The sequence below is a fragment of the Taeniopygia guttata genome, chromosome 16 (genome assembly GCF_048771995.1).
Source record: "Taeniopygia guttata chromosome 16, bTaeGut7.mat, whole genome shotgun sequence".
Classification (NCBI taxonomy): domain Eukaryota; kingdom Metazoa; phylum Chordata; class Aves; order Passeriformes; family Estrildidae; genus Taeniopygia; species Taeniopygia guttata.
In genome coordinates this window covers 3327986-3352768 of record NC_133041.1, presented here as the reverse complement: position 1 = coordinate 3352768, position 24783 = coordinate 3327986, and the positions used below count along the sequence as shown (strand labels likewise).

The following is a 24783-nucleotide window of genomic DNA, read 5'->3' as shown; positions in this document are numbered from 1 at the left end:
CTGACAGCCCTTGGTGGCACAGACCCTGCTGTGCCCCAGGGCACCAAGACTTGGCTTCTCTTTGTCCCCACCTGTCATCAGTGCCTCCAGTTCTCTGCTCTGCCTGGGGCCTGGGGACACTTTCTCAGTCGTGTCCCTCAGTGGGACCCATTAAAAGTCAGAGAAACTTTGGAGTTGGATTCTGACTTGGAGTTCTGGAGAGGTTTCTGCAGCTCCCTCTCAGGGCCTGATGTTCAGGGCCTGAGCACAAAGCCCCAGAGGGTCATTAAAGTCCTTGTGCTGTGTCTGTGCTGCTGAGCTGGGCCGGGCTCCTGGCACAGAGGGAGATCCTGGTAACCAAGCAGAGCTTCAAAAGCACATTTCTCTTGCTGAGCAGCTCTTCTCCCAGCCCAGCAGGGCTGGGGCACTGCCTGCAGCCAGCCCGGGCACAGCACAGAGGCACAGAGAGCTTCAATCAGTCAGGGCTGGGAAGGGCTGAGAAGTGCCTGGGGCAGAATCACTGCCAGCCCTTGGCACAGGAACCTCTGGCTGCAGGACAATGCAGCTGCAGCTCCTGGAGAGATCTCCTAAAGCTGGAACATCCCAATGCCCACAGACCCTGTGAGTGCATTCTGTGCTTATCTCTTGTGCAGAGCAGCCAGAGTGAGTGAATGTGAGCAGTGATAACAAAAACTGGGACAAAGAAGGCCCTGGACTTACTCCAACAGGTTGAGCCAGGGGCGTGTAACTGGGGAAACTGAATCTCCTATTGGATGTTCCTGTTAAATATCCTAAATATTCAACCTTACTAAATTGTTGAAATCAGGGGCTGAGTGTGCCCCATTCCCACTGGGACACCTGGAAGCTTCCAGGAAAGGTCTGGTGTTGCTATCACGCTGGCGCGGTAGTGTGGAGAAAGGGTTTTAGAAAGGCCTTGGGAATGGGAAATTGAGGAAAAGAGACATTTATGTATGCCCCATTGTTTCGGGAAAGTTTTGCTTCAGCATTTTTCTGTAAACCCCTTTTTCCCCACCCCTGAGCAGTTCCCATTGGACCCGACCACTGGGGTGGTTCTGATGAGCCCATGCTGGACACTGCCTCTATTGTTTAGACCTTATCTCTTAATTTTGCTGTATAAAACTGTATCTGGGAGTAGCCCAGGGAAAAGCCAGGGAATCTCAGGAAAACGGAAAGCTGGACATGACAAACGCAGATCTGAACCAATGTGGTTAATCAAACGTTCTCCATTTATTCAAGATAAGATGGTAGTTTATATAAGCTTCTATATAGTTTACAAAAACAAAGACACTCTGATTGGCAAGCTAACATTGTTTACCTTTTCCTTAAAACGGCCTACACCTTACACTATGAAAGCTGTACTAATTCACACCCAGACAGCCCAGTGGTCCCCATCACACCTTAAGACTATTTCTATCTGCGCCACAAGCTCTGAATTTCTAACTGTGTCAGAGGCTTGAAGGCCTTACCAGGCCAAAATCTGAGGCCTAGACTGGAGTAGCTCACATCTCATAACTCATGTCCTCTTTCTCTCAAAAATGCTGCAACACCAGGGTCTTTTGTCCCTGCAACCGTTCAGGCAATACAATCTCTCTGGACTGCACACAACTGACCTCTCTTCGTCTCTTTATCTCGACTCCTTGCGGTGACCGAGGCGCACCGCCGCTCGGACCGTGCAAACCCAGCCGCTGCCTGGTGAGCCCAGTGCAGCGGGACCGCGGCAAACCCCGGTCCCCTGAGGGGACAGCGAGCCGGAGGGGTCCCGGGGGGCCGGGGAGGGACGGGGGACAGCCGCAAGTGACCCCCGGAAGCTGCAGTCTGGTTTTTACTTTACTGTTCTAACACTGTTGCAAGGGGTTTTTTTCTCTTTTTATGATAGACAACAGTGGGATGAGAGAAGCAGAACAGGAATTTTAATCCCAGAATGACAGAACATTCTGAGTTGAAAGGGACACAGAGGATCATCAAAGTCATGCTTGAACATTTACAGAGACTCCAGAACTGTGACTTTGGGTGGTCAGTCTCTCTGCTGGGAGCCTCCCAAAGGGCCTTCAGCCACTCCTCAGCCCTGGACAGCAGCAGCATCACCTCTGCAGGGCCCAGCAGGGCTCTCCTGAGCTGCCCTTGCCCAGCTGCACACAGAGCCTGCCCCAGCCAGGGCCCTGCACACAGGCAGGTTTCTGTAGGGCCAGGCCGAGGGCACACAGGGTGGGATGGGCTCTGTGAGCGCTGGCAGGGACAAGGCACCTCTCAGGAGGGGATGTCCAGGCCCAGGGAAATGCTCAGGGAAGCAGAGGGGGCTGAACAGAGCACTGCCGGGGCAGGAGGGCACTGTTGGTGTGTGGGAGGTGCCGGGCACAGCTGGGCACGGGAGCACTGTCCTGAGTGCCCAGCTGTCTCTGCCCTCTCAGGCACAGCACCACAACATCTTCTCTTGTTTCTGCACTCCCCTGATATTGTCACTGTTATCTGGGGCTCTCAGGGTGACTCTGGAATTTGCAGCAGCTGAGTCAGGCACTGCTCTTGGCATTCCTGCTAGGCAGGGGTGTCCATGGGAATGGGGTGTCCACGCTTCCCTGGGACCTGTGGGGCTATGGGCAAAGCAGTCCATGGGAAAGGGGAATGAGCTGAGCCCCTCCCTGAGATCCCTCATGGGCACAGCCTGGGATCTCCTTGCTGTGCCCTTCCCAGCTCTGAGCTGCCCTCCTGGGTGCAGATCTGTGCCAGAGCCTCTGGGAGCTCCCTGAATGTCCCACGGGGAAGTGCAGAGCTGCCACAGCTGAGGAAATGCTGCTGGGCTGGCCAAGGGAGCCGTGAGTGTCCTTGGAACAAGGGGGTGCTGAGACCTTGCCCAGAGATCTTTGGAGAGGCTGAGACATTCAGCGATCCCTCTGCTCCGGGCAGGGTCTGGTTTATCCCAGGGTGAGCTGGGAGTGTGATCGTGCTCTGATTGCAGCCAGCGGTTTTCCCAGAGCAGGAACAAGGGTAGGTGTGTCCCAGCAGGACAGTCTACAGGGAATGGCTCACGTTTGGCTCCAAGCAGCCTCTCCTGACTTGTCCCTGTCCTTTCTCCATGAACTGGTGCCCATGTGCAGCCACAGCAAATGTCCAAGAGCAGCTCCATCAGCCACTTCCTCCTGCTGGCACTGGCAGACACGCGGCAGCTGCAGCTCCTGCACTTCTGCCTCTTCCTGGGCATCTCCCTGGCTGCCCTCCTGGGCAACGGCCTCACCATCAGCGCCGTAGCCTGCGGCCACCACCTGCACACGCCCATGTTCTTCTTCCTGCTCCACCTGGCCCTCAGCGACCTGGGCTCCATCTGCACCACTGTCCCCACAGCCATGCACAATTCCCTCTGGGACACCAGGGACATCTCCTACACAGGATGTGCTGCTCAGCTCTTTTTCCTTCTGATCTTCATGTCAGCAGAGTATTTCCTCCTGACCATCATGTGCTACGACCGCTACGTGTCCATCTGCAAACCCCTGCACTATGGGACCCTCCTGGGCAGCAGAGCTTGTGCCCACATGGCAGCAGCTGCCTGGGCCAGTGCCTTTCTCAATGCTCTCATGCTCACAGCCAATACATTTTCCCTGCCCCTGTGCCATGGCAATGCCCTGGGCCAGTTCTTCTGTGAAATCCCCCAGATCCTCAAACTCTCCTGCTCCAAATCCTACCTCAGGGGTACACTGAGTTCTTGTCGTTACTGTCAGTTCATCATTGTGTTGTTTTGTGTTAATTGTTTTCTCCTATGTGCAGATCTTCAGGGTCGTACAGAGGATCCCCTCTGAGCAGGGACGGCACAAAGCCTTTTCCACCTGCCTCCCTCACCTGGCCGTGGTCTCTCTGTTCCTCAGCACTGCAGTGTTTGCTCACCTGAAGTCTCCCTCCATGTCCTCCCCATCCCTGGATCTGGCCCTGTCAGTTCTGTACTCGGTGCTGCCTCCAGCCCTGAACCCCCTCATCTACAGCCTGAGGAACCAGGAGCTCAAGGCTGCAGTGTGGACACTGATGACTGGATGCTTTCAGGAACATTAAACTGCTGGCCAATTTCTGCAAATCACTTGTAATAAAAGTCATCTTTGATACTTCTTGTTCTTTTCCATTTGGAGGTTTTTTTTCTTTGTTTTACATTATAATGTTGTCCACAAGGAAATGTCATTGATTGTGCCATTTCTCATCTTTTTTCTCTCCACCTTCCCTGTGGCCCCAGACTGTGTCAATGAGGGTCTGTGCTCTTGGTGGCTTTCCAGGATCTAAAGGATCTCCCAGCAGAGTTTTCTGTAGAGATGCCCTTTTGTTGCCTTCTCTGGAGCTGCAGCAGCAATGTCTGTGTGCAGAGCTGGGGGCAGATCAGTGCTGGCACAGCAGCTCTGCTCCTGCTGGCCACACCATTCCTGATCCAGGCCAGGAGCCATTGGCCTTCTTGGCCACCTGGGCACACAGCTGGCTCATGCATCAGTCCCTGCAGGTTCCTTTCTGCCTGGCTCATGTCCAGCCCCTCTGTCCCCAGCCTGCTGTGCTGCAGGGGTTGTTGTGGCCAAAGTGCAGGACCTGGCACTTGGACTTGTTAAACCTCACCTTGTTGGATTTGGGCCCTTGATCCAGCCTGTCCGGGGCCCTCTGCAGAGCCCTCCTACCCTCCAGCAGATCAACACTCACATCCAGCTTGGTGTCATCTGCAAAAATGTCCTTGTTCAAAGGGGCCCCTCAGTGTCACAATGTCCCTTTGGTTACACCAGGCCCTGCACTGTCACACTGGTCTCCTTGGTTCCATGGCGCCCCAAAATGTGACAATGGACTCCTTGGTTCCATAGGGCCCCAAAATGTGACAATGGACTCCTTGGTTCCATGGGGCTTCACAGTGTCACAATGTTCTCGTTGGTGCTGCAGTTTCACAGTGGCCCCTTGGTTCCATGGGGCCCCAGGATGTCACAAAGGCCCCATGGTCACATGAGGTCCCACACTGTCACAATGCTCTCTGTGGCTCCACAAGTGCCCTCAGTGTCACAATGGACTCCTTGTTTCCATGAGCCCACACAGTGTCACAGTGGCCTTCCAGATTCCTGGAGGCCCCAGAGTGTCACAGTGGCCCCTTGGTTACACAAGGTCCTGCAGTGTCACAATGTCCCCTTGGTTCCATGAGGCCTGGCAGTGTCAGAAGGGCCCCTTGGTTCACTGGGCCCTGGACTCTCCCAATGCTCTCCTTGGTTTTGCAGTGTCACAATGGTGAAACCCCTCGGTTACACGAGGCCCCGCAGTGTCACAATGGCCTCTGTGGTTCCACCAGGACCCAGTGTCACGGGGACTCCCTGGTTCCATTTGGCCCCAGAGCACCACATTGGAGCCCTGGTTCTATGGGGCTGCACAGTGTCACCATGGTCCTCTTAGTTCCACGAGGCCCTGCAGGGTCACAATGGCCCCAGAGTGTCCCAATCATCACAGAATGACAGAATCAAATAGGCTGGAAAAGACCTTTGGGATCATCAAGTCCAACCAATGCCCTAATACCGCCTTGTCACCCAGACATGCCACTGAGTGCCACTGGAGAGGGACAGTGACTCTGCCACCTCCCCCCTGGCCTGCCCATTCCAATGCTCACTCACCCTTTCTGTGAAGAACTTCTTCCTCTAGTCCAGCCTAAACCTCCTCTGGTGCAGCTGAAGGCTGTGTCTCCTTGTCCTGCCCTCCAGCAGATCCACACTCACACCCAGCTTGGTGTCACCTGCAAATTTGGGGATGGTGGCTCAATCCCCTCACCCAGATCATCGGTGAAGATGTTAAACAGGACTGGGCCCAACACAGATCCCTGGGGACAGCACCAGGGACTGGACACCAGCTGGGTGCAGCACCATCCCCACCCCTCTCTGGGCCCAGCCTCCAGCCAGCTCTTCCATCTCCCAGCCAGGAGGGAACCTGCCCAAGCCGTGGGCTGCAGCTTTTCCAGGGAATGCTGTCAGAGACAGTGTCAAAGGCTTTGCTGAAGTCCAGATGGACACATCCACAGCCTTTCCCACATCCACAGGTGGGTCACCTGGTTATAAAAGGAGATCAGGGTGCTCAGGCAGGACCTGCCCCACTAAATCCACGCTGGCTGGCTCTGACCCCTCGGCCATCCTGTGGGTGCCCTGTGGTGGCACTCAAGGTGATCTGTTCCATAACCTTGCCGGGCACCGAGGTCAGGCTGACAGGCCTGGAGTTCCCCAGATCCTCCTTCCAGCCCTTCTTGGGGATGGGCTCACACTGGCACCTCCAGTGCTCTGGGACCTCCCTGGTGAGCCAGGACTGATGGTAAATGGTGGGGAGCAGCTTGGGGAGCTCATCCACCAGCTCCCTCATCCCCCTAGGATGGATCCCATCCACCTGTGAGCATCTGAGTGGCTCAGCAGGTCAGCAGCTGCTTCCTCCTGGATTACAGGGGGCTGTTCTGCTCCCTGTGCCCACCTACCAGCTCAGGAGAACTCTTGTCCTGAGGACAACCTGTCCATATCTTGAAAATCGAGACAAACAAGATGTTAAGTAGCTCAGCCTTTTCCTTATCTTTAGTTACTATGTTCTGCACTGCTTCCAATAAAGACTAGGGGTTAGCCTCCCTCCTTTTACTATAATTTTTTTTATAAAAACATTATTTAGTCATTTTACAGAAGCTGCCTGGTTAAGTTCTAATTAAGCTTTCATCTCTCTCCTTTTCTTTCTGCATAACCTAACAACATCCTTAAACACTTCCTGCATCGCCAGTCCTTTTTTCCCGAGTTCCCACAAAAGCTCCATGTACAGCCAGGCCAGTCATTTTCCTCACCAGCTCATCCTTTGCCCCACTGGGACAGGCTGCTCCTTCCCCCTTAAGATTACTTTCTAGAAATGTGTCCATCCTCCCTGGACCCCTTGGTTTTCAAGAGCTGTTTCCCTTAAAAAAAATCAGGACATGATTCGAGACTCCCTAAATCAGCATCCTAAACAGGCCAAAGTCTGCCCTTCCTATTTCCAGTGTGGAAGTTTTGTTGCTGCCCCTCCTTCTTTCACAGAACATTGAAAACTTGATTATTTCATGGTCCCTGTGCCCCAGGCAGCCTCCAACCCCCACATCTGCCACCAGCCCTTCTCTGTTTGTGAGCAGCAGGAGACAGAGCTTTCCTTGGGAGTGGAGTGTTACCAAAAATTCGGTGAAACAGAAAACTCCTTAACACCAGTGCAGCATTAAGAAGCAGCATTCTTTATTCAGCTGGATGCACAGGGGATCGCTCCTCCCAAAGCTGAGCATGCTGAGTGCAGGAAAGTTTCTGTTCATATTCTGTATTTGGCACATATATTCACTGATTGTGCTGGACTAAACACACATCTGATAGTCATTTCCCCAGAATCATTAACATATTTCTCCTCCCCTTTTGCATGCCTTCTTCTGTCCCGGGGGGCTCTCTGGTGGTCCCTGGTGGTCGTGGACCCCAATGTTCCCGTGGGCACTGTGTGATTTCCATAGGCCTGGGGTTTTGGAGAACAAGCTCCAGGTGTCAGCTCAGCTGGTGGAGACAATTTATCATCTGGTAACATGAGGTCACAGAGCGGGCTGTGACATCACAGAGTGGGTTATGTGAGGTCATCAAGCAGTGATGGCATCCTAGACTGTCCCTGTAACATCAGAGCTGGCTGTGACATCAATGGGCAGACTATGACATCAGAGACCAGCTGTGTGACACTAGAGAATGGGCTGTGACATCTCAGAGCAGGCTGTGACATCACAGAATTGTCTGTGACATCAGAGACCAGCTGTGTGACATTACAGAATGGGCTGTGACATCTCAGAGGGGCTGTGTGACATTCCAGGAGGGCTCTGTGAGGTCACTGGGTTGGTCACTCTGCCCCAGCTCCCCCTCACAGTTTCTCCCAACAAGTCCAATGCTGTTCATGCCCAGTGGGGTCCCTGTCCCCCGGCATCCCACTGATCCACCTGGAGCCACAGCCTCCACCAAAGGATGTTCCACAGGATCCACCCCAGAGCCTGACATGGGGACAAGGGGCCAGGGCTGTGTGACCAGGACATCAAGGACATGGATTATCCAGGTCCCTGTGGCCTGGGTTGGGTTCCCCAGGGCAGGAAAGATGTCTGGGAGCTGGAGCAGGGTTAGGGAAGGGCCTCCAAGGTGGGGCTGGAGCCCTTGGGCTGTGAGCAGAGGCTGAGGGAGCTGGGCTTGTCCAGCCCGGAGCAGGGAAGGCTGAGGGGCTCCTCATCGCAGCCTGGCAGTGCCAGCGAGGAGGGGATGGAGAACACAGAGCCAGGCTCTTCACCAGGGCACCTGGTGGGAGAGAAAAGCCAATGGGTGGAAGGGGAAAGAGGGGAGATCAGCCAAGCCAGGAGGAGATGAAATGAGTCAGGCTGGTTTCAGCACTTCCTCAACACCAAAAGGAGCCTGACCTCCCTTCTCCATCCACCACTGAGAGCTTTGAAAATCAGGAATTGTTTGAGCTCTTTTGCCCCCATTCCAGGATGAGCATCCTGATACAAGAACTTAATTGTGCCTATATCTATCACAGAACCACGTTTGTCTGAAATTCATTCTAGCATGGAAATCACTTGTGGATGGTGGACTCATCAGTGCTGCTGGGATGTTGCACGTAGCTCAGGGAAGAGTGTGATTGTTATTAAATTGTTTCCTGTTCAATTATGGTCTGTTGGCCATGAAGAGAAACTTTCTGTGCCTCTGAGTCTCACCAGTTCCTGACCCCCAAAGGACACAAACCTGATGAGTTGTGGTTCCCACTCCAGTGGTGGCACTTGGAGCTCCCTCCATAGCCGGAGCAGAGCTCCCTTGTCCCAGAAAGTCCCTGGCAATGCAGGGATGAAGGAAACAGGACAGGCTGGGGGATCAGGGGCAGGGCACAGCCAGGGATTTGGGGTGGCTGTGAGCCCAGGGCAGGACCCGGCCCTTGGCCTTGGTGAACCTCATCCCATTGTCCTGGGCCCATGGCTCCAGCCTGTCCAGATCCCTCTGCAGAGCTTCCTGCCCTCCAGCACAGCCACACTCCCACCCAGCCTGGGCTCACCTGGAACTGCCTGAGGGTGCCCTCGATGGCCTCGTCCAGACCAGCAATAAAGAGATTTCACTGACCTGGCCCCAGTGCTGAGCCCTGGGGACACCCCTGGGTGTGACTCCATTCCTCAGCTGCTCTGAGTGCCAGCGCTGGGATGAGGGAAATGGTGGGGATGTGTTTCAGGAATGCAAAGGGCCCAGGCCTGAGCCCCAGCCCCTGGCAAGGCAGATCCTGTCCCTCCCTCAGTGCTCAGGGCTCTTCCCGGGATGGGCACTGGCATGTGGGGATGGGCAATGCCAAGGGCAGGACCATGGGGCGGCAACATGGGATACCAGTGGAGACAGATTACAGGAGAATTACATCTTGGATTTACAACCAGTGGGGAAAAGACAGGGGAGGGGAGAAGCCTCGGGGACTAACCAACTACAAGAACATGGGTGACTGACAGGGAACCTTCCAGAACCAAATGGGGGTGGCTGCGATGACAGACAGGGAGGTGGGCAGCACAACCTGGATTGACACATCTATTTAAGGGTAAGAGGGGAGGAACAGGGAGATTGGCACTCTGAGGGACAGCTGAGTGGCGGGAAAGCTCAGGAGTGAACAACCTGGGAGAAACCATTGTGAGGGGAAGGAATGGGGGGCACAAGGAACAATACCAACCGAAACTTGCTAGCATTAAACTCCTAACTCATGTACTAAAACACAGTGAAATCCTATAAAAGCACACAGCAGCAGCCGTTTCTGTGCCTGCTGGGAGGAATGCAGAGGCAGCTGCTGCTGCAGGCACCAGCTCTGGCCAGGCCCCTCTGTGCCCTGCCCAGGGCTGCTGTGCTGGCCTGGGGAGACAGGCTGGCACTGAGCGGACAGAGGCAGCCTGTGCTGGGCATCTCCTGCAGCCAGCACCAGGAGTTTGGCACTGCCTCCCACAGCACACTCCTGGAAAAGCTGCAGCCCACGGCTGGGACAGGAGCAGTCTTTGCTGGCTCCAGATCTGGCTGGACGGACGGGCCCAGAGAGTGGTGGTGAGCGGTGCTGCATCCAGCTGGGGACAGGTACCAGTGGGGTCCCTCAGGGCTCTGTGCTGGGCCAGCTCTGTTCCATGTTTTTATTGACCACATGGAGGAGGGGATTGAGTCCTTCATTAGGAAATCTGCAGCTGACACTAAGCTGGGAGCATGTGTCCATCTGTTGGAAGGTAGGAGGGCTCTGCAGGGAGACCTGGAGCGGTCGGAGGGATGGGCAGAGTCCAGTAAGTTGAAGTTTAACAAGTCCAAGTGCCAAGTCCTGCATTTTGGCCACAATAAGCCCCTGCAATGCTATAGACTGGGGACGGTGTGCTGGTCCGTGCCCAGGCAGAGAGGGATCTGGGGCTCCTGGCCAACAGCGGCTGAACATGAGCCAGCAATGTGCCCTGGTGGCCAAGGAGGCCAATGGCTCCTGGCCTGTGTCAGGAACAGGGTGGCCAGCAGGAGCAGGGAGGTCATTCTCCCCTTGTACTTGGCACTGGTGAGGCCGCACCTCGAGTGCTGGGTCCAGTTCTGGCCCCTCCATGTGGGAAGGACATGGAGACGCTTGAGGGCATCCAGAGAAGGGCAACAAGGCTGGTGAGGGGCTGGGAACACGAGTCCTGTGAGGAATGACTGAGGGAGCTGGGGTTGTTTAGCCTGGAGAAAAGGAGACTCAGAGGTGACCTTATCACCCTCTGCAATTTCCTGAAAGGTGGCTGTGGTCAGCTGGGGGTCGGTCTCTTTCTCCAGGCAACAACTGACAGAACCAGAGGACACGGTCTTCAGCTGAACCAAGGGAAATACAGGTTGAATATTAGGAAAAAGTTTATTACAGAAAGGGTGAAAAAGTATTGGATTGGTTTGCCTGGGGAGGTTGTAGAGTCACGTTCCCTGGATGTGTTTAAAAAAAGATTGGATGTGGCACTCGGTGCTGTGGTTTAATTGAGGTGGTGTTAGGGCATAGGTTAGAGTCGATGATCTTGAAGGTCTCTTCCAGCCCAGTAATTCTGTGATTCTGTGACTCGATGATCCCAATGGGTCCCTCCCAGCTCAGCTCCTTCTGCAATTCTCACCCTTTGGCTCAGCCTTTGTGTCCCCTCGAGGCACTGGCAGAGCTGTTGGGGACAGGGCAGGAGCGGTGACAGCCCCAGAGTTCCCTGTCTATGACACCCCAGTGGTGACAGCCCCAGTGTTCCCTGTCTGTGACACCCCAGCGGTGACAGCCCCAGCGTTCCCCTGTCTGTGACATCTCAGCAGTGACAGCCCCAGCGTTCCCCTGTCTGTGACACCCCAGCAGTGACAGACAAGTGTCAGACACAGTTACAGAGCTCTGCCCAGAGGTGACAGGGGGAATTGATTAAAAAAAAAAAAAAAACAAAAAACAAACATACAAACCATACTAAAATTAAAAACAACACCACCGAATAAAACCCCCAACCAACAAAAAAAAGCTCACCAAAAAAACTCCAAACAAACCAAAACAAAATACGGAACGAAAAGAAGCCAAACAAAAATCAAAACAAGAAAAAGAGAACTCCAAATCAGCAGAGTTGTTCCATCCTTCACTTTTAAATCGGCACTCACACAAGACCTGGGGCTTCAAGAAATGAGGATTAATTGGTGTTGCCTTTATGAAAGACAACCAGGAGCCTGGTTCAGATGGCAGCACGGCGGCCTGGTCTCGTCCAAGCCACTCGGGCTAATCAACACACGCAGATACCAATATGGCAGACGGTTGAAAAGCGTTTATTATCCTATTTCGTGGGTTTATATAGGTTTAGGAGTCTTTGCTACGTCAGAGGGGGGTTTGGGGTCTCGGAGGATAGTGGGTAGTGGAATTTTACCAGGACAGGTGTGGCTACATTCTTTTCTGACTCCTGGGGTTAGCAGATAAGCAGGGAAGAGAGAGAGGGGGGAAGGGGTCTGTCTTTCCGTGACATCCCGGTAATCTTCCGCTCCGCCTGTCCCTATCTTACCACATCTCCCCCCTCCTTATCACATACAAAATGAGGTAGTTGTAGATAGAGGCATTGGAGTGAGGTACAGACTTGTAACTTGTTAAGGAAAGGGTGGTTTAGTAGATCAGGGTAGATTTTTTAAGGCAGGTGCTGAAGGCTTTAGCTACTGACTGTGTTTGCAGTTTTTTGGTTTATAGCATTTGTTGGTGGCCTACGAACAGAATGTTTGCCCTTTCCAGACGGGCTTGAACAAACGAGACTAGTTTGTTCAGCAGGCATGGTCCTATGGTAATAGCCAAAAGCAGTATTGCCAGTGGACCTACCAGGGCAGAAATTAAAGTGGTGAGCCAAGGTGATTGATTGAACCAGGATTCAAACCAGCTCTGCTGGGTCTCCCTGTCTCTCTTTCTCTGAGCCAGTCTGTCTCGGAGTTCTGCCATGGAGTCTTTAACGACTCCTGTATGATCTGCATAAAAGCAGCATTCTTCCTTCAAAGCTGCACACAGTTCTCTCTGCTGCATAAACAAAAGGTCAAGTCCCCACCTATTTTGTAAAACTACTTCTGAAAGTGAAGAGACTGATTTCTCTAGATAGGAGATGGATTTCTCGATCCTCTGCAGGTCCTCATCGATGGTCATTTGCAGCTGGGAGAGTCCGTGCTGCTGGGTTGCGATGGCTGAGACACCCGTGGCTGTGCTAGCTGCTCTCAAGCCGAGCAGCATCGCGATAGTTATACCTGTGATGATTTTCCTTTTGTGGAGTCTGTTAGGTTCTTCGAGAAGATGGTATATTTTTTCGTCTGAGTGATGCAGGACTTTAGAAACAATTAGAGCTTGAACACAGAAGTTGATAGAGTTATTAAACTTGGTAAGGAATATATAAGGATTTACCCTGGGTTTTTGGCAAACTTACATTTTAAATGTGGATGGGACTATTTATTTATTGGTCTTCTGTGGGGAGTGTTTCACTTGCACGGGTGGGGGACACTGGCTGTGGAGTAATTGAAGGGGGTATTTAAAGCAATGATTTTGTAGAAAAAGGGGGTTTAATATTATAGCAAAATTAATATGGGTTAGTCAGGTTTGATTTGGTTTCATTTAGGGTTAGTAAAATAGCTTCTAAACAGGCTGGCTATATGGAACACGAAGGATGGGGTATTTATTATGGTGACTTTTTTGAGCACTTTGTTACTTGTTGCACGACTCACTTAAATAGCTGATGAGGGTAGTGGCCTGGGCTAGCTTGTTTCTTTGGCTACAAGCTTGTAACAGTAAAATTGCATGAAGAAAGACACTGTGCATGTTTGGATCTTACCACCGTGGGATTTTCAGGTGTTGTCTGGCAGTTTGGTGGTCTGTTATCTCTTTCTGGAGCAGGGGTGTGTGTGTCACTGGGATGGTTCACAAGCGTGCCCTGCAAACAGAACTTATAGCTTCTCATTAGTTTTGTTTTGAGGGTCAGGTTTGGTTGGTAGCAGTGGTGTGCAGCAGTGGCTCTTATGGTCTCACTACATGGGGGTTCTGATTGCCACAGAGGCAGCATGTCTCCTACATCCCCGGGGGCTTTCTCCCCACTTTCATGGCTAGGGCTACCCCGGGGTCCCGTATTGGGGGCGTCTCTTGCTGACCCTGCGGCACGCGCGCCGTTATTTGCGGTGGGAGGGGGCTGGGTTCGCCCGCGCGCTCCCCCCCCGCCCGCGCGCTCCCGCCGGCTCGGAGGGGTCGGTAGAGCTGTTGCTAGGCTCCGCGCCGGAAATGAAATGCCAGCGTACTTCCGGGGCCCCGCGCCGTTTTGTTCGGCCCCGGGCTCGTTCCTTCCCGCGGGGGTGGCGCCGCTCCCGCCCCCCCTGCTCGCCGCGCCCCCTGCGGGGGGTGGTTTTTGCCTTATATGGTGGCGGCTCCCGGCGCGGCCGCTGATTGGCTCTGTGCTCCGAGCCGCCCTCCGCCCCTTTCTCCCGCGCGCGCGCGCACTTGAAGTCGCGCAGTGTCCGAGTTTTCGCGCCGGGACTGCCCGGGCTCCGCCCCCCTCCGCGGCATTCGGCGCCATTTTCAAAACGACCGCATAGCCGCGCGGCCGGGGATTCTCCCCGAGCCGCGGCCCCTGCGACTCCGGTCTCTCCCGCCGGCTCTCGCCAAGAGCGCCCCGCGCGCGGCTGCGCCTTTGACCGCGGATCTCTGACCGGCGGCGGGACGGATTGGGAAGCGGCGGCTTCTCGGGGTTTTTCTGCGGCGGGGTTTTCGCGGGGGTTTTTCGCGGTGGGGGTGTCCCGGGGGTTTTCTGCGGCGGGGGCGTCCCGGGGGGCTTGTGCGGCGGGGTTCGGCGCTGCTCCGCTCGGCGCGCCGGCGGGGAAGCGGCGCGGAGCCGCGGGCGGGCTTGGGTTCCGGCGGGAGCGGAGTCGCGCTGCTCGGAGCGCGCTCCGGCGGGGTCGGGGCCGCGCCGCTTGAAACGCGCCGCTCCGGCGGCAGCGCTGCCTCTGCCGGGCTGGGCTGGGCTCAGCTCTGTGGCGGGGCCGGGCTGCGCTCTGATCCGGGGAAGGGGTTGTCGCGCTGAGCCCTCTCGGGTCTCCGGTCCCGGGTGGACCCTCCTCAGGGACGGTCTGCGCTTTCACCCCCCCCCCGAGCTCGGGTTTGACTAATAAACACGTGCGCGCTGCATTCTGCGTCTTTTGTTTTTCTATTGCTTTGCGCGGGGTTTCTTTTACTTTGCCCCGTGCCGTAACGCTTTCGCCTGAGGATTTTGCCTCTCCGGCTAGCGTGGCTGTATACTGTTCCCATATCCCCGGATGCATGGCATCCACTGAGCATTCGGCTGCTCCAAGCCCAGGCAGCCTTGCTATAGCAAGATAAAAGTTCCTGAGCTTAAACGCGATATTCCATTGCCTCATACTTACGACCCATGCGACGCTGCCTATGACGCTCGCGGGTCCGGGGACGTCTCCCCTACGCCTGGGTACGGTTCCACCGTCCTGGCCGCTGCTTCTGTCCAGGTGAAACCCGTCAGCCGGGCAAATTTTTCTTCTTTTGTCCCGGGTTTTCGGCACCAGTATGTTGCCTTTATGAAAGACAACCAGGAGCCTGGTTCAGATGGCAGCACGGCGGCCTGGTCTCGTCCAAGCCACTCGGGCTAATCAACACACGCAGATACCAATATGGCAGACGGTTGAAAAGCGTTTATTATCCTATTTCGTGGGTTTATATAGGTTTAGGAGTCTTTGCTACGTCAGAGGGGGGTTTGGGGTCTCGGAGGATAGTGGGTAGTGGAATTTTACCAGGACAGGTGTGGCTACATTCTTTTCTGACTCCTGGGGTTAGCAGAAAAGCAGGGAAGAGAGAGAGGGGGGAAGGGGTCTGTCTTTCCGTGACATCCCGGTAATCTTCCGCTCCGCCTGTCCCTATCTTACCACAAATTGGGCACATTTGCAGGAAAAGCAGGTTTAGGACAGGCTCTCAGCAGAACTTTTCTCAGCTGAGCCAAAAGGCCCCTTTGGCAGCTGCAGGGCCATTGGCAATGCAGAGCCTCAGGCCAGAGGGAAGAAAAGGGCTCCGAGTTCCCCTTCTCTGACACTGAACCCTGTTCCCAGGCTGCTTCACACACAGGATTCTTCTGGAGGACAGCGCACAGCTGAGAGTGGGCTCTGGCTGCTCCGTGTCGCGTGTCCTAAAGCTGCCTGGGAGAAGAAATTTGGGGTCAGCTCTGCTGGCAAAATCCCTCCTGGCACAGGGCACAGCGCCGGGAAGGGCTTTGCGTGCCGAGGCTTTGCTGCAGCCAAGGAAAGCTCCTGGCTCAGGGTCACCTTTGCTGCTCAGCCAGAGCCCCGAGTGCCCCAGCAGCAGCAGCAGCAGCAGCAGCAGGAGGGAATGGCAGCATTGCCTTGGGCTGGCCCAGGAGGGGAAGATTTCCCCAGGAGAGAGGCTCATCTTCCAGTTTTGGCATTCAGTCCGCTGCAGATGCCTCAGTTCTGGCTGCCAGGCAGCTGGACATGCAAGCCCAGGAGCTCTGTTCCTGGCCAGCCCCAGCAGGTGACAGCAAGGACAGGGCCCTGGCAGCTCCAGGACATTTGCAGGGAGCGGCTTCAGAAGCGCTGGGGGCTGGGACTGGGTGCAGAAAACGCCCTGGGGGCCTGTGCAGCGAGGCAAAAGGAACAAAGTTTCAGTTGTGGCCTGGCTAGGGAGCAGCAAAATGGATTCCTTTCCATTGCCGGGTGTTCCCTGAGCCCCAGAGGAGAGCCTAGGGGGACAAGGAAAGGAGAGCGGGGCTGTGCAGGAGCAGGAGCAGCGAGAGAGCCCCGGCTGCAGGTGCGGGGCGGGCAGGGCTGGGAGGGGGCACAGCCCGGGGGTCCCGCAGAGCCTCCCTGCTCCAGAGCCGCAGCTGCGGCAATGGGACAGCTGCCGGGATCTGTGTGCCAGGGACGAGCCGCAGGCGGGGGTGCCGAGGGCTGGGCTGGAGCAGCTTTTTGTCCCGGTGCGGGGCCATTGCCGCGGGGTTGGGGTCCCTGGGAAGGCGCAGGAGCACAGCGGGGCAGGGTTGGTTTGTGGATTTGTGGTTGGGATGTTTTGTTGGCGGCCCCGGGCGGGCTGTGCGAGCCGGGAGCGGCCGGCCGGGCCCGCAGCCGGCGCTGGGGCCGGGAGCCCCCGGGCAGAGCTCTGTGCTCGGGGCCGAGCCCCGGGCGGCCGCTCAGAGGCAGCCCCGGCTGCGGGGGTCCCCGAGGGTCCCCGGGCAGGGGGCGGCGGGGGCTGCCGGAGCTCTGTGCCCGGGGCTGGGCGCGGCTGCCCAGGGAGCGGAGGGTGCAGGGTCCCCCCGTGCTGGGGCTGGCTCTGCCCGGCCCAGGGGCTGCGCTGTCAGCCCGGAGCCGCGTGGGGATCGCTCGGTACCGGCAGCGCTGGCAGGGAAACCGGCAATGGGGGGAGCACAGACGGGCAATACGAGAGCTGGGCTGTTCCAGAAGCCTGGAGGTGTTGGGAGCATGGACAGGGGGCACCCATGGATACCCCGGGAGCCTGAAACAGGGACCCCGGACAGTGCTGACCCCTGGGACACCTGTGATGCCAAAGTGGTGAGCCCAGAGAAGGGGAACCTGTGGCATTGCCAGGAGCCCCAGCAGCCCAGAGAGGGGGAGCACCAATGCAAACTTGACCCGCAGCAACCCAGACAGGGTGGGGGTCTCCAGGAGCCCAAAGTGGAGAGGCCAGAAAGGGGAAACTCAGGGTTTGGTTTTTGCTGAATCTTGGTTTTTAATATATTTTGGGGGTCTAAATCTCGCTGTTTTCGAGGCTTTTATGGTTACCAGATGACCGGTGACTTTTAGAGATGGACTTGGGCAGTAGGACTCCCCTGACCCAATGTGCCCATACATTGTTTTCCCCAATCCAGGACTTCTTGTTCCCAAAGCTTGGCTGGATGGAGAGGGAGGCTGCAAGAAAGAGGAAGATTCCCCGGGTCACCCAGGCCGGTGAGGAGGTAGTCAGTGCCCCTTTCCCCCTCTCTCCTGCTCCATCTCCCTGCCCAGTACGGCCCCCGTCTGCAGGACAACCCCCTGATGACACCGTCCTCCTTCCCCTTCCCTCTGGCAGGAAGGCAAATCCCATCCTCTCCTTGTCCGTCCTTCCCAGACAAGGAGCTGAGAATGGAGAGCAGGGAGGACAAATCCCCATGGCAGAACCTCACGGAAGAGACCATTTTTAGCAACTCCAGGGCACAGGAATCCAACGGGGAGGAAAAGCCCTGGAGATCCCACAGGAGGAGGGGCTGCAAACCCAGCCCAGGGTGCTCCGAGGAGAAAAGACCTACCCTGTGCCAGGAAGGTGGACAGAGCTCCAGCCAGAGCTCAGAGCTGGAAGTCCATGAGCAGGTTCACCATGGGGAGAAGCCCTACGAGTGCTTGGAGTGTGGGAAGAGCTTCAGGCGGAGCAACAACCTGATCTGCCACCAGATGATCCACACTGGGGAATGGGCCTACGAGTGTGGGGAGTGTGGGAAGGGCTTCAGCTGCAGCTCCAAACTTGTCATCCACCAGCGCATCCACACTGGGGAGAGGCCCTACGAGTGTGCCCAGTGTCAGAAGAGGTTTCACACCAGCTCCAATCTCCTCCTGAATGAGCGGATCCACACTGAGGAGAGGCCCTTCCGCTGCCCTGACTGCGGGAAGGGTTTCAAGTGCAACTTCAGCCTCGCCACCCACCGGCGCATCCACACTGGGGAGAGGCCCTACAAGTGTCCCCAGTGTGGGAAGAGCTTTACCCGAAGCTCTGCCTTGACAACACCAACGGAGGCACCAGTGAGGGAAGCCCTGCGAGTGCCCCAACTGCCGGAGGAGCTTTGTGCACCGCTCCAGCTTCATCCCCCATTGAAGAACCCACATTGGGAAGAGCCCTGGTGATCCCTGTTCCCTGTGATCCATGCTGGGAAGTCACCTGTACCTTCTCCTGCCCCTGCCAATGACCTGATGTGGGATTGAAGAACATGAGGGTCTGGCCATGGCCCTGTCATTACATTCACAACTATCTCAGGTCATTGCCAGGGGCAGGAAAGGGACCCTCTCTCTCTCTCCCTGAGTAGAAGGGTGTCCTTTCCTGGCAGGAGGAAATACATGGCCGGGAAGGGACAGTCACTGATGTTGAAATTTTCCCTGTAAATAGTTTTTCTTATCCCTTCTGTTGTCAGTATTGTTTCTGTTCCTGTTTGTTCTTTATCTCGTTGCTGTTCCCAGTAAATTGTTTTTATCCCAGCCCAGGATCTTTGCCTTTTGTGCTTTCCATGGGAGGCAGGAGGGCAGCGAGAGGCAGCGCGGTTTTAGCGGGAGCAGGAAATTGGGGAATCCCATTCCTGAAGCCCGGCCCATGGAAACCGAGCATCGCAGCTGGTGCCAGCCCTGGTGGCCATGGCAGCAGCCTTGGGAGCGGGTCCCTGGCTGGGGCTGAGGGAACCTCTTCACTCTGGTGCCCAGGGACAGGAGTGCAGGGAGCGGCTGCAGCTGAGTCGGGGCAGGCTGAGGTTGGATCTCGGGGAAAGGTTTTTGCCCAGAGGCTGCTGGGGCACTGCCCAGGCTCCCCAGGGAAGGGTCACAGCTCCAGGGCTCTCTGAGCTCCTGCAGCGTTTGGACAGCGCTGCCAGACCCAGGCTGGCAGTGTTGGGGTGTCCTGTGCAGGGCCAGCAGTTGGACTCGAGGATCCCGATGGGTCCCTCCCAGCTCAGCCAATTCTGTGCTTCTGGGATCCCATGACCCTGGGAATGGGATGCCAGAGGTTGCCATGGCAACTGTCTGGGTTTGGGAAGACAGGTGTCTGCTAAGGAAGGCAGGAGCCTCCGCTGAACTGGAAACTGTAAACCCCCTCCCTCCGAATTGTTGTAAATTTGAAATGATGCGGGGTTTTCAGGCAAAGGTATGGAAGCAGGAATAACAGCTCTTTATTAGGGGAAAAAATAAAAAGAGAAAATAAACAATGCAGTAATGCAAAACAACACTGGCAGAGTCAGAATATGACCTGACACCCTTTTGGTCAGGGCATTGGTAGCAGTCTAATTGGATGGTGGCTGCAGTCCTCCTGCAGTGTCAGCTGTGGTTCTGTTGGAGCAGTGATCCTGTAGAAGGGTGTAGTCTTCCTCTGAAGAGGCAGTGGAAAACCCCAGCTGTTCCTCTGGGAATCCAGTGAAAAGGCTGTTCTGGTGTTCTTCCAGAAACCCGAGATTATATCCAGGTAGAAATGCTTGGCTCCTCCCTCTGGGCAGGTTGATGGGGTGGCTGCAAATGTTTGGGATTTATGTGAGGATTTGATGGGGTGGGTGCAAAAATTTGAGGTTTCTGTCATTGGCTGTGAAAATCCTGGGGGTTTTGTGATTGGCTGTGAAAATTTGGGGGGTTTGTGATTGGCTGCAGAAGTGCATGTGGAGTTAAACCCCTTTCATGTCCAGGTGCCCATGGACAACACTGAGAATCTACCTCCAAAATTCCGAATATCCAAGGGCTCTTCCGAGCCAGAAGCTGCCATGAGGGACAGCTCTGGCTGTCCTCTCCTACAATGGCCACCTCTGATCTTTTTCCCAAACTCTTAGATTTGGTGCTTTTCTTTCATGAGGAAAAATCCGCCCTTCTCCACAAGGTGTCCACAGCCAAAAATGGGATTTGGCCTCCAAAATCCCAAATATCCAAGGGTCTCCGTGCTGTCCTTCTGTCACAATCCGCTTATAGCGGGGTGTCGTGATGGTTCGTTAGCTGATCCCAAAGTGCAAAAGACAAACAGCAGGGACTATCAGTTTAATCACAACAGATGCCCCTTTATTAAGGGCCAAAACCAATAAATGCGATAGTGTGGTCAGAAAAGAAATAAAAAGGAGAGAGAGAGAAGGGGGGATGGGAATAGCTACCAACACAGGCGAGGTCCTCACTGGTCTGGACCATGGGGATCCGTCTTGTTGTACTGGGGAGAGTCTCCAAAGTCCTGCCTAACCCAGGGGTCCAGTTATAGTCCCCAGAGGGAAAAGGGGGGAACATGCAGAACAATGAGAGTCTATTGAAATTGCTATGGGGGGAACAGGTGTATCTACAGAAAATCATCCAGGCTAAACAAACACAACGATGAATAAGTCCATTGAAGTTACTGGAGAAGGACAGGTCATGTCATTTCCCCCCACCACCACTCTCTGTGGTAGGGGTCTCAGTCCTTGGGGAGAGGGTTCTTGATCTCTGTCTGTCACGGTGGTAACGAGGCAGATGAGGGGTCTTCAGTGAGAGACCACCAGAGTAACCCCAACAGTTCATTTGGCTTAAAGGTGGAGAGTGAAGCAGGAACTGCAATAGGCCACTCTGTGCTGGGTCCACGCTGGGTCTTCGCCAAGTCCTTGCCAACTCCTTGCCAAGTTCTTGCCGGGCCTCGTTGGGAACAGAACGTAACGGTGCAGCGGCTGCACCTGCACTGTTGCCTTCTCCAAGCCGGAACTGCAGTGGGGGAAGGGAGTTCCTTCTCGTGGCAATTGGCAAGCAAATGAGTGAGGGTCTTCAGATTGCCGCTTACACCTGGAATTTTCGAAGTAATTACAAATTGGCCCGAAGGTGAATGTTTTGGTCTCACAGATGAAGAAGAAGAACCAGTGACATAGGCTGAAGAAGCTCCACCATATAACCAACTGCCAGCAGAGGAAACATGTTAGGCTCTATTCACTGACGGTTCTTGTCACATCGTAGGGATGAATCAGAAGTGGAAAGCAGCTGTATGGAGTCCCACACGATGGGTTGCAGAGGCACTGAAGGAGAAGGTGGATCAAGCCAGCTTGCTGAACTCAAAGCCGTTCAACTGGCCCTAGACATTGCAGAAAGGGAGAAGTGGCCAACACTCTACCTCTACAGTGATTCATGGATGGTAGCCAGTGCTCTGTGGGGGTGGCTAGAGAGGTGGAAAGAGGCTCACTGGCAGCGTAGAGGAAAACCAATTTGGGCTGCTGAAGAGTGGAAAGATATGAATTCCCGGGTAGAGAAGTTACCTGTGAAGGTGTGCCACATAGATGCCCATGTACCCAGAAGTAGAGCTAATGAAGAGCAGCAAAACAATCAGCAGGTAGATCAGGCTGCAAAGATAGGGGTATCAAAGATAGACCTTGATTTGGAACACAAGTGGGGGTTGTTCCTAGCACCATGGGCTCATGATGCCTCAGGCCATCAGGGTAGAGATGCCACCTATAAGGGGGCATGAGACTGAGGGGTGGATCTAACCATGGACAGTGTTTCTCAGGTGATCCATGACTGAGACCTGTGCTACCATCAAACAGGCCAAGCGGGTGAAGCCCCTCTGGTATGGTGGATGGTGGTCCAAGTACAAGTGAGGGGAGGCCTGGCAGATTGACTACATCACACTGCCCCAGACACGCCAAGGCAAGCGCTACGTGCTCACCACGGTAGAAGCCACCACTGGATGGTTGGAAAGCTACCCTGTGTCTCATGCTACAGCCCGTAACACCATCCTGGGCCTTGAAAAGCAGGTCCTTTGGAGGCATGGTACCCCTGAGAGGATTGAGTCAGACAATGGGACTCATATCAAGAACTGCCTTATCAACACCTGGGCAAGGGAACATGGCATTGAGTGGGTGTACCACATCCCCTACCATGCACCAGCTGCAGGCAAAGTGGAGAGGTAAAATGGACTGTTAAAAACCACCTTAAAAGCATTGGGTGGGGGATCTTTCACAAATTGGGAGCAACATTTAGCAAAGGCCACGTGGTTAGTAAACAGCCGAGGTTCCACCAATCGAGCAGGTCCTGCCCAGTCTGAGTCCCTGAATATAGTAAACGGAGATAAAGTCCCAGTGGCACATGTCAGAGGTTTGTTAGGCAAAACAGTGTGGACCAATTCTGCCTCAAGTGCAGACAAACCCATTTGTGGGATTTTCTTTGCTCAGGGACCACGTTGTACATGGTGGATAATGCAGAGAGGTGGAGCAAAACGATGTGTACCTCAGTGAGATCTGATTGAGATCATGTGCAAATATCACTGTTTGCTGGATGTTACTGCCAGTGTCTGTACATGAAAAGACACAGACATGAGACAGAAGGAAATGTGTAAGTGCCAAAGGTTTGAGTAAGTGAGATGGAAGGAAATGTGTATGAGTAAGTGAACGATGGAAGTTTTTACTTGATGACGTTTTTACATGATGTTGACGATATGGAGGTAAGGGGTGGAATGTCCCAGGGTGATGTTATGGTGTTTGTATCTCCAATCGTGTGTTCTGTTTACATTTGATATTATGTTCTGTCCTTTCAGAACTGACTCTGAAAGTGAAGGTTTGTTTTGCCTTGTTATCAGCTGGCTCACCTCCCCCCATGGTCTGCTGTTTAGAAAAGGCTAGTGCTGGCTGGCTGGCTTTGCTTGCTTGCTTGCTTTGCTTGCTTGCTTGCTTTGCTTGCTTCTGCTTTTGCCTTTGCTTCCTAGTTAGGTTAGCTAAGCAGTCCAATTCTTTCCCTGGACTGTTGCTTTTCCTTTCCTCTTCCTGAATACCATCCAGCCTGCTCCGGACTGGGATCTGGGAAACACCAAGGAACACCAGGAGCCTGCATTTTGTGATCTGCAGCAGCCATCCCCAGTGCTGGAGAGCAATCCCCAGCATCCAGACCCGGGCGACCACTCCCAGGAAAGACTTTCTGGATTTGTTCATCTCTTCAGAGGGGTGAAAGAGTTTTGTTGTCATCTGGTGTTGTTAATTGTTTTGGTGCTGGGGAGTGCTTTGTTCGTTGAATAAACAGGTTCTTTTCCACTTCTCTCTCATAAGGAAATTTTTTCCAGAACCAGGTGGGTGGGGAGGGGCCGTGCGGGTTTGTTTCCTGGGGGCTCCTTTCAGAGGGTTTCCCCAAATCTGCCCTAAACTAGGACACCAACTTTCTCCTAATGTCAAGCCAGCCTCTGGCCACCAATTGAGTCTTTAACAACATCTGTCCTTCTGGAGTGTCGGGATTTACTCCAGAGTACAGCTGAAAAGATCTCCAGAGCCGTCCTAACCATTCCGTGGGGTTCTCATCTTTCTTTTGACTCTCACAAGAAGCTTTATTTACATTCTGCCCCTTAGGGACTGATTCTCTGATCCCTTGGATAAGAATTGTTCTTAAGTCTGACATATGTGTCCTATGCCGGGGATCCTGCTTATCCCAACTAGGACACAGCAAAGGCCACTTAGTATCTGCTTGGGGTCCTGCCTGATGATCTCTATCCCAAATCCTCATACCGGCCGTCCTGATCATCCCTCGCTCCTCAGATGTGAATAGGATCCCCAGTATTGACTGCATTTCGTCCCACGTATACACACTGGGCCCCAGGAACTGATCTACCCGCTCTGCAACTCCAAGGGGGTCTTCCAATAGGTGTCCCATCTCTTTCTTGAACTCCCTCACATCTCCTGAGTTGAGAGGCACCTCCACATAACCTATTCCCGGAATTTGGGCTGGTTGTCCCTGCTGACCAGCATTGGGGTTAGGGATCATTCCAAAAACTATTTCCCTTCATGGATATAGAGCTTGCCCTTCCCTTTCTCTTTCCCCCATAATTTGGCTATGAGTAACATGGCGATTTTCCTCCAGAATCAGCTCCAGGATTTCTACCTCTTGTTTACCCAAATCTCCCCCTTGATCTAAATCAGGGTAGATTACGGGTGGTGCTGATGGGGGTGGAGGAGGAGGTGGTATGTATGGTAAAGGGGTTGCAGTTGGAATTTCCTCAGGCTTTTTACTTTTCTTTTTCGCTCCTTGGGTGCTTAAGGCAAAAAATTTTGTTCTTGTTTCCCCCACTATCCAGAGTGGCAACTTGCTCTCTTCCATATCAAAAGGTTCTTTAGAGTTTACATAAATGTTTAATGCCTGGCAAATCCAGTCCTCGAAGCTTCCAAACACTGGCCAAAATAAATTATCACCATGGATTTTTTTTCCCTCCCCATACTTCCATACAGTAATGTATCATTTTTGCCCTATCCTTCCCTTTTCTTGAAGGATATTCATCCCAAGATTTTATCATTAGACCTAACAGACTGTCACGGGGTATCTGGGGCAGCTTCAGCGGGGTCCTCCTCCCCATGGAAGCAGAGGGCTTGCTTTTCCTCTGTCCCATCTTCCAGGACACCTTCACGCACACACACACTGGCGGCCCCCTGTTCGCAGCCCAGCCCCTCTCGGGGTCTGGAAACCGCGCTACTTAGAGGTCCGCACTTGCCTCGTCCTAAAAGGATGTCTCATGTGTTATGTCCTGGGATCCCAACCCCAGCCGAGCGGATCCCCACTTTTATACTCACGCTGTCCTGCGTCTTCGCCCGGGCTTCGTGCA

The 24783-nt window shown here is 54.3% G+C and overlaps 1 protein-coding gene across 1 annotated transcript in view; it reads left to right on the top strand.

The window, feature by feature from the left end:
* LOC140685182 (uncharacterized) overlaps window positions 1-24783 on the top strand; it is a 338081-nt gene that overhangs the window by 226746 nt on the left and 86552 nt on the right. Inside the window, exon 5 of the mRNA XM_072936390.1 lies at window positions 17810-18045. Coding sequence (XP_072792491.1) covers window positions 17810-18045 — 236 coding nt within the window. The remainder of the gene's footprint in view (window positions 1-17809; window positions 18046-24783) is intronic.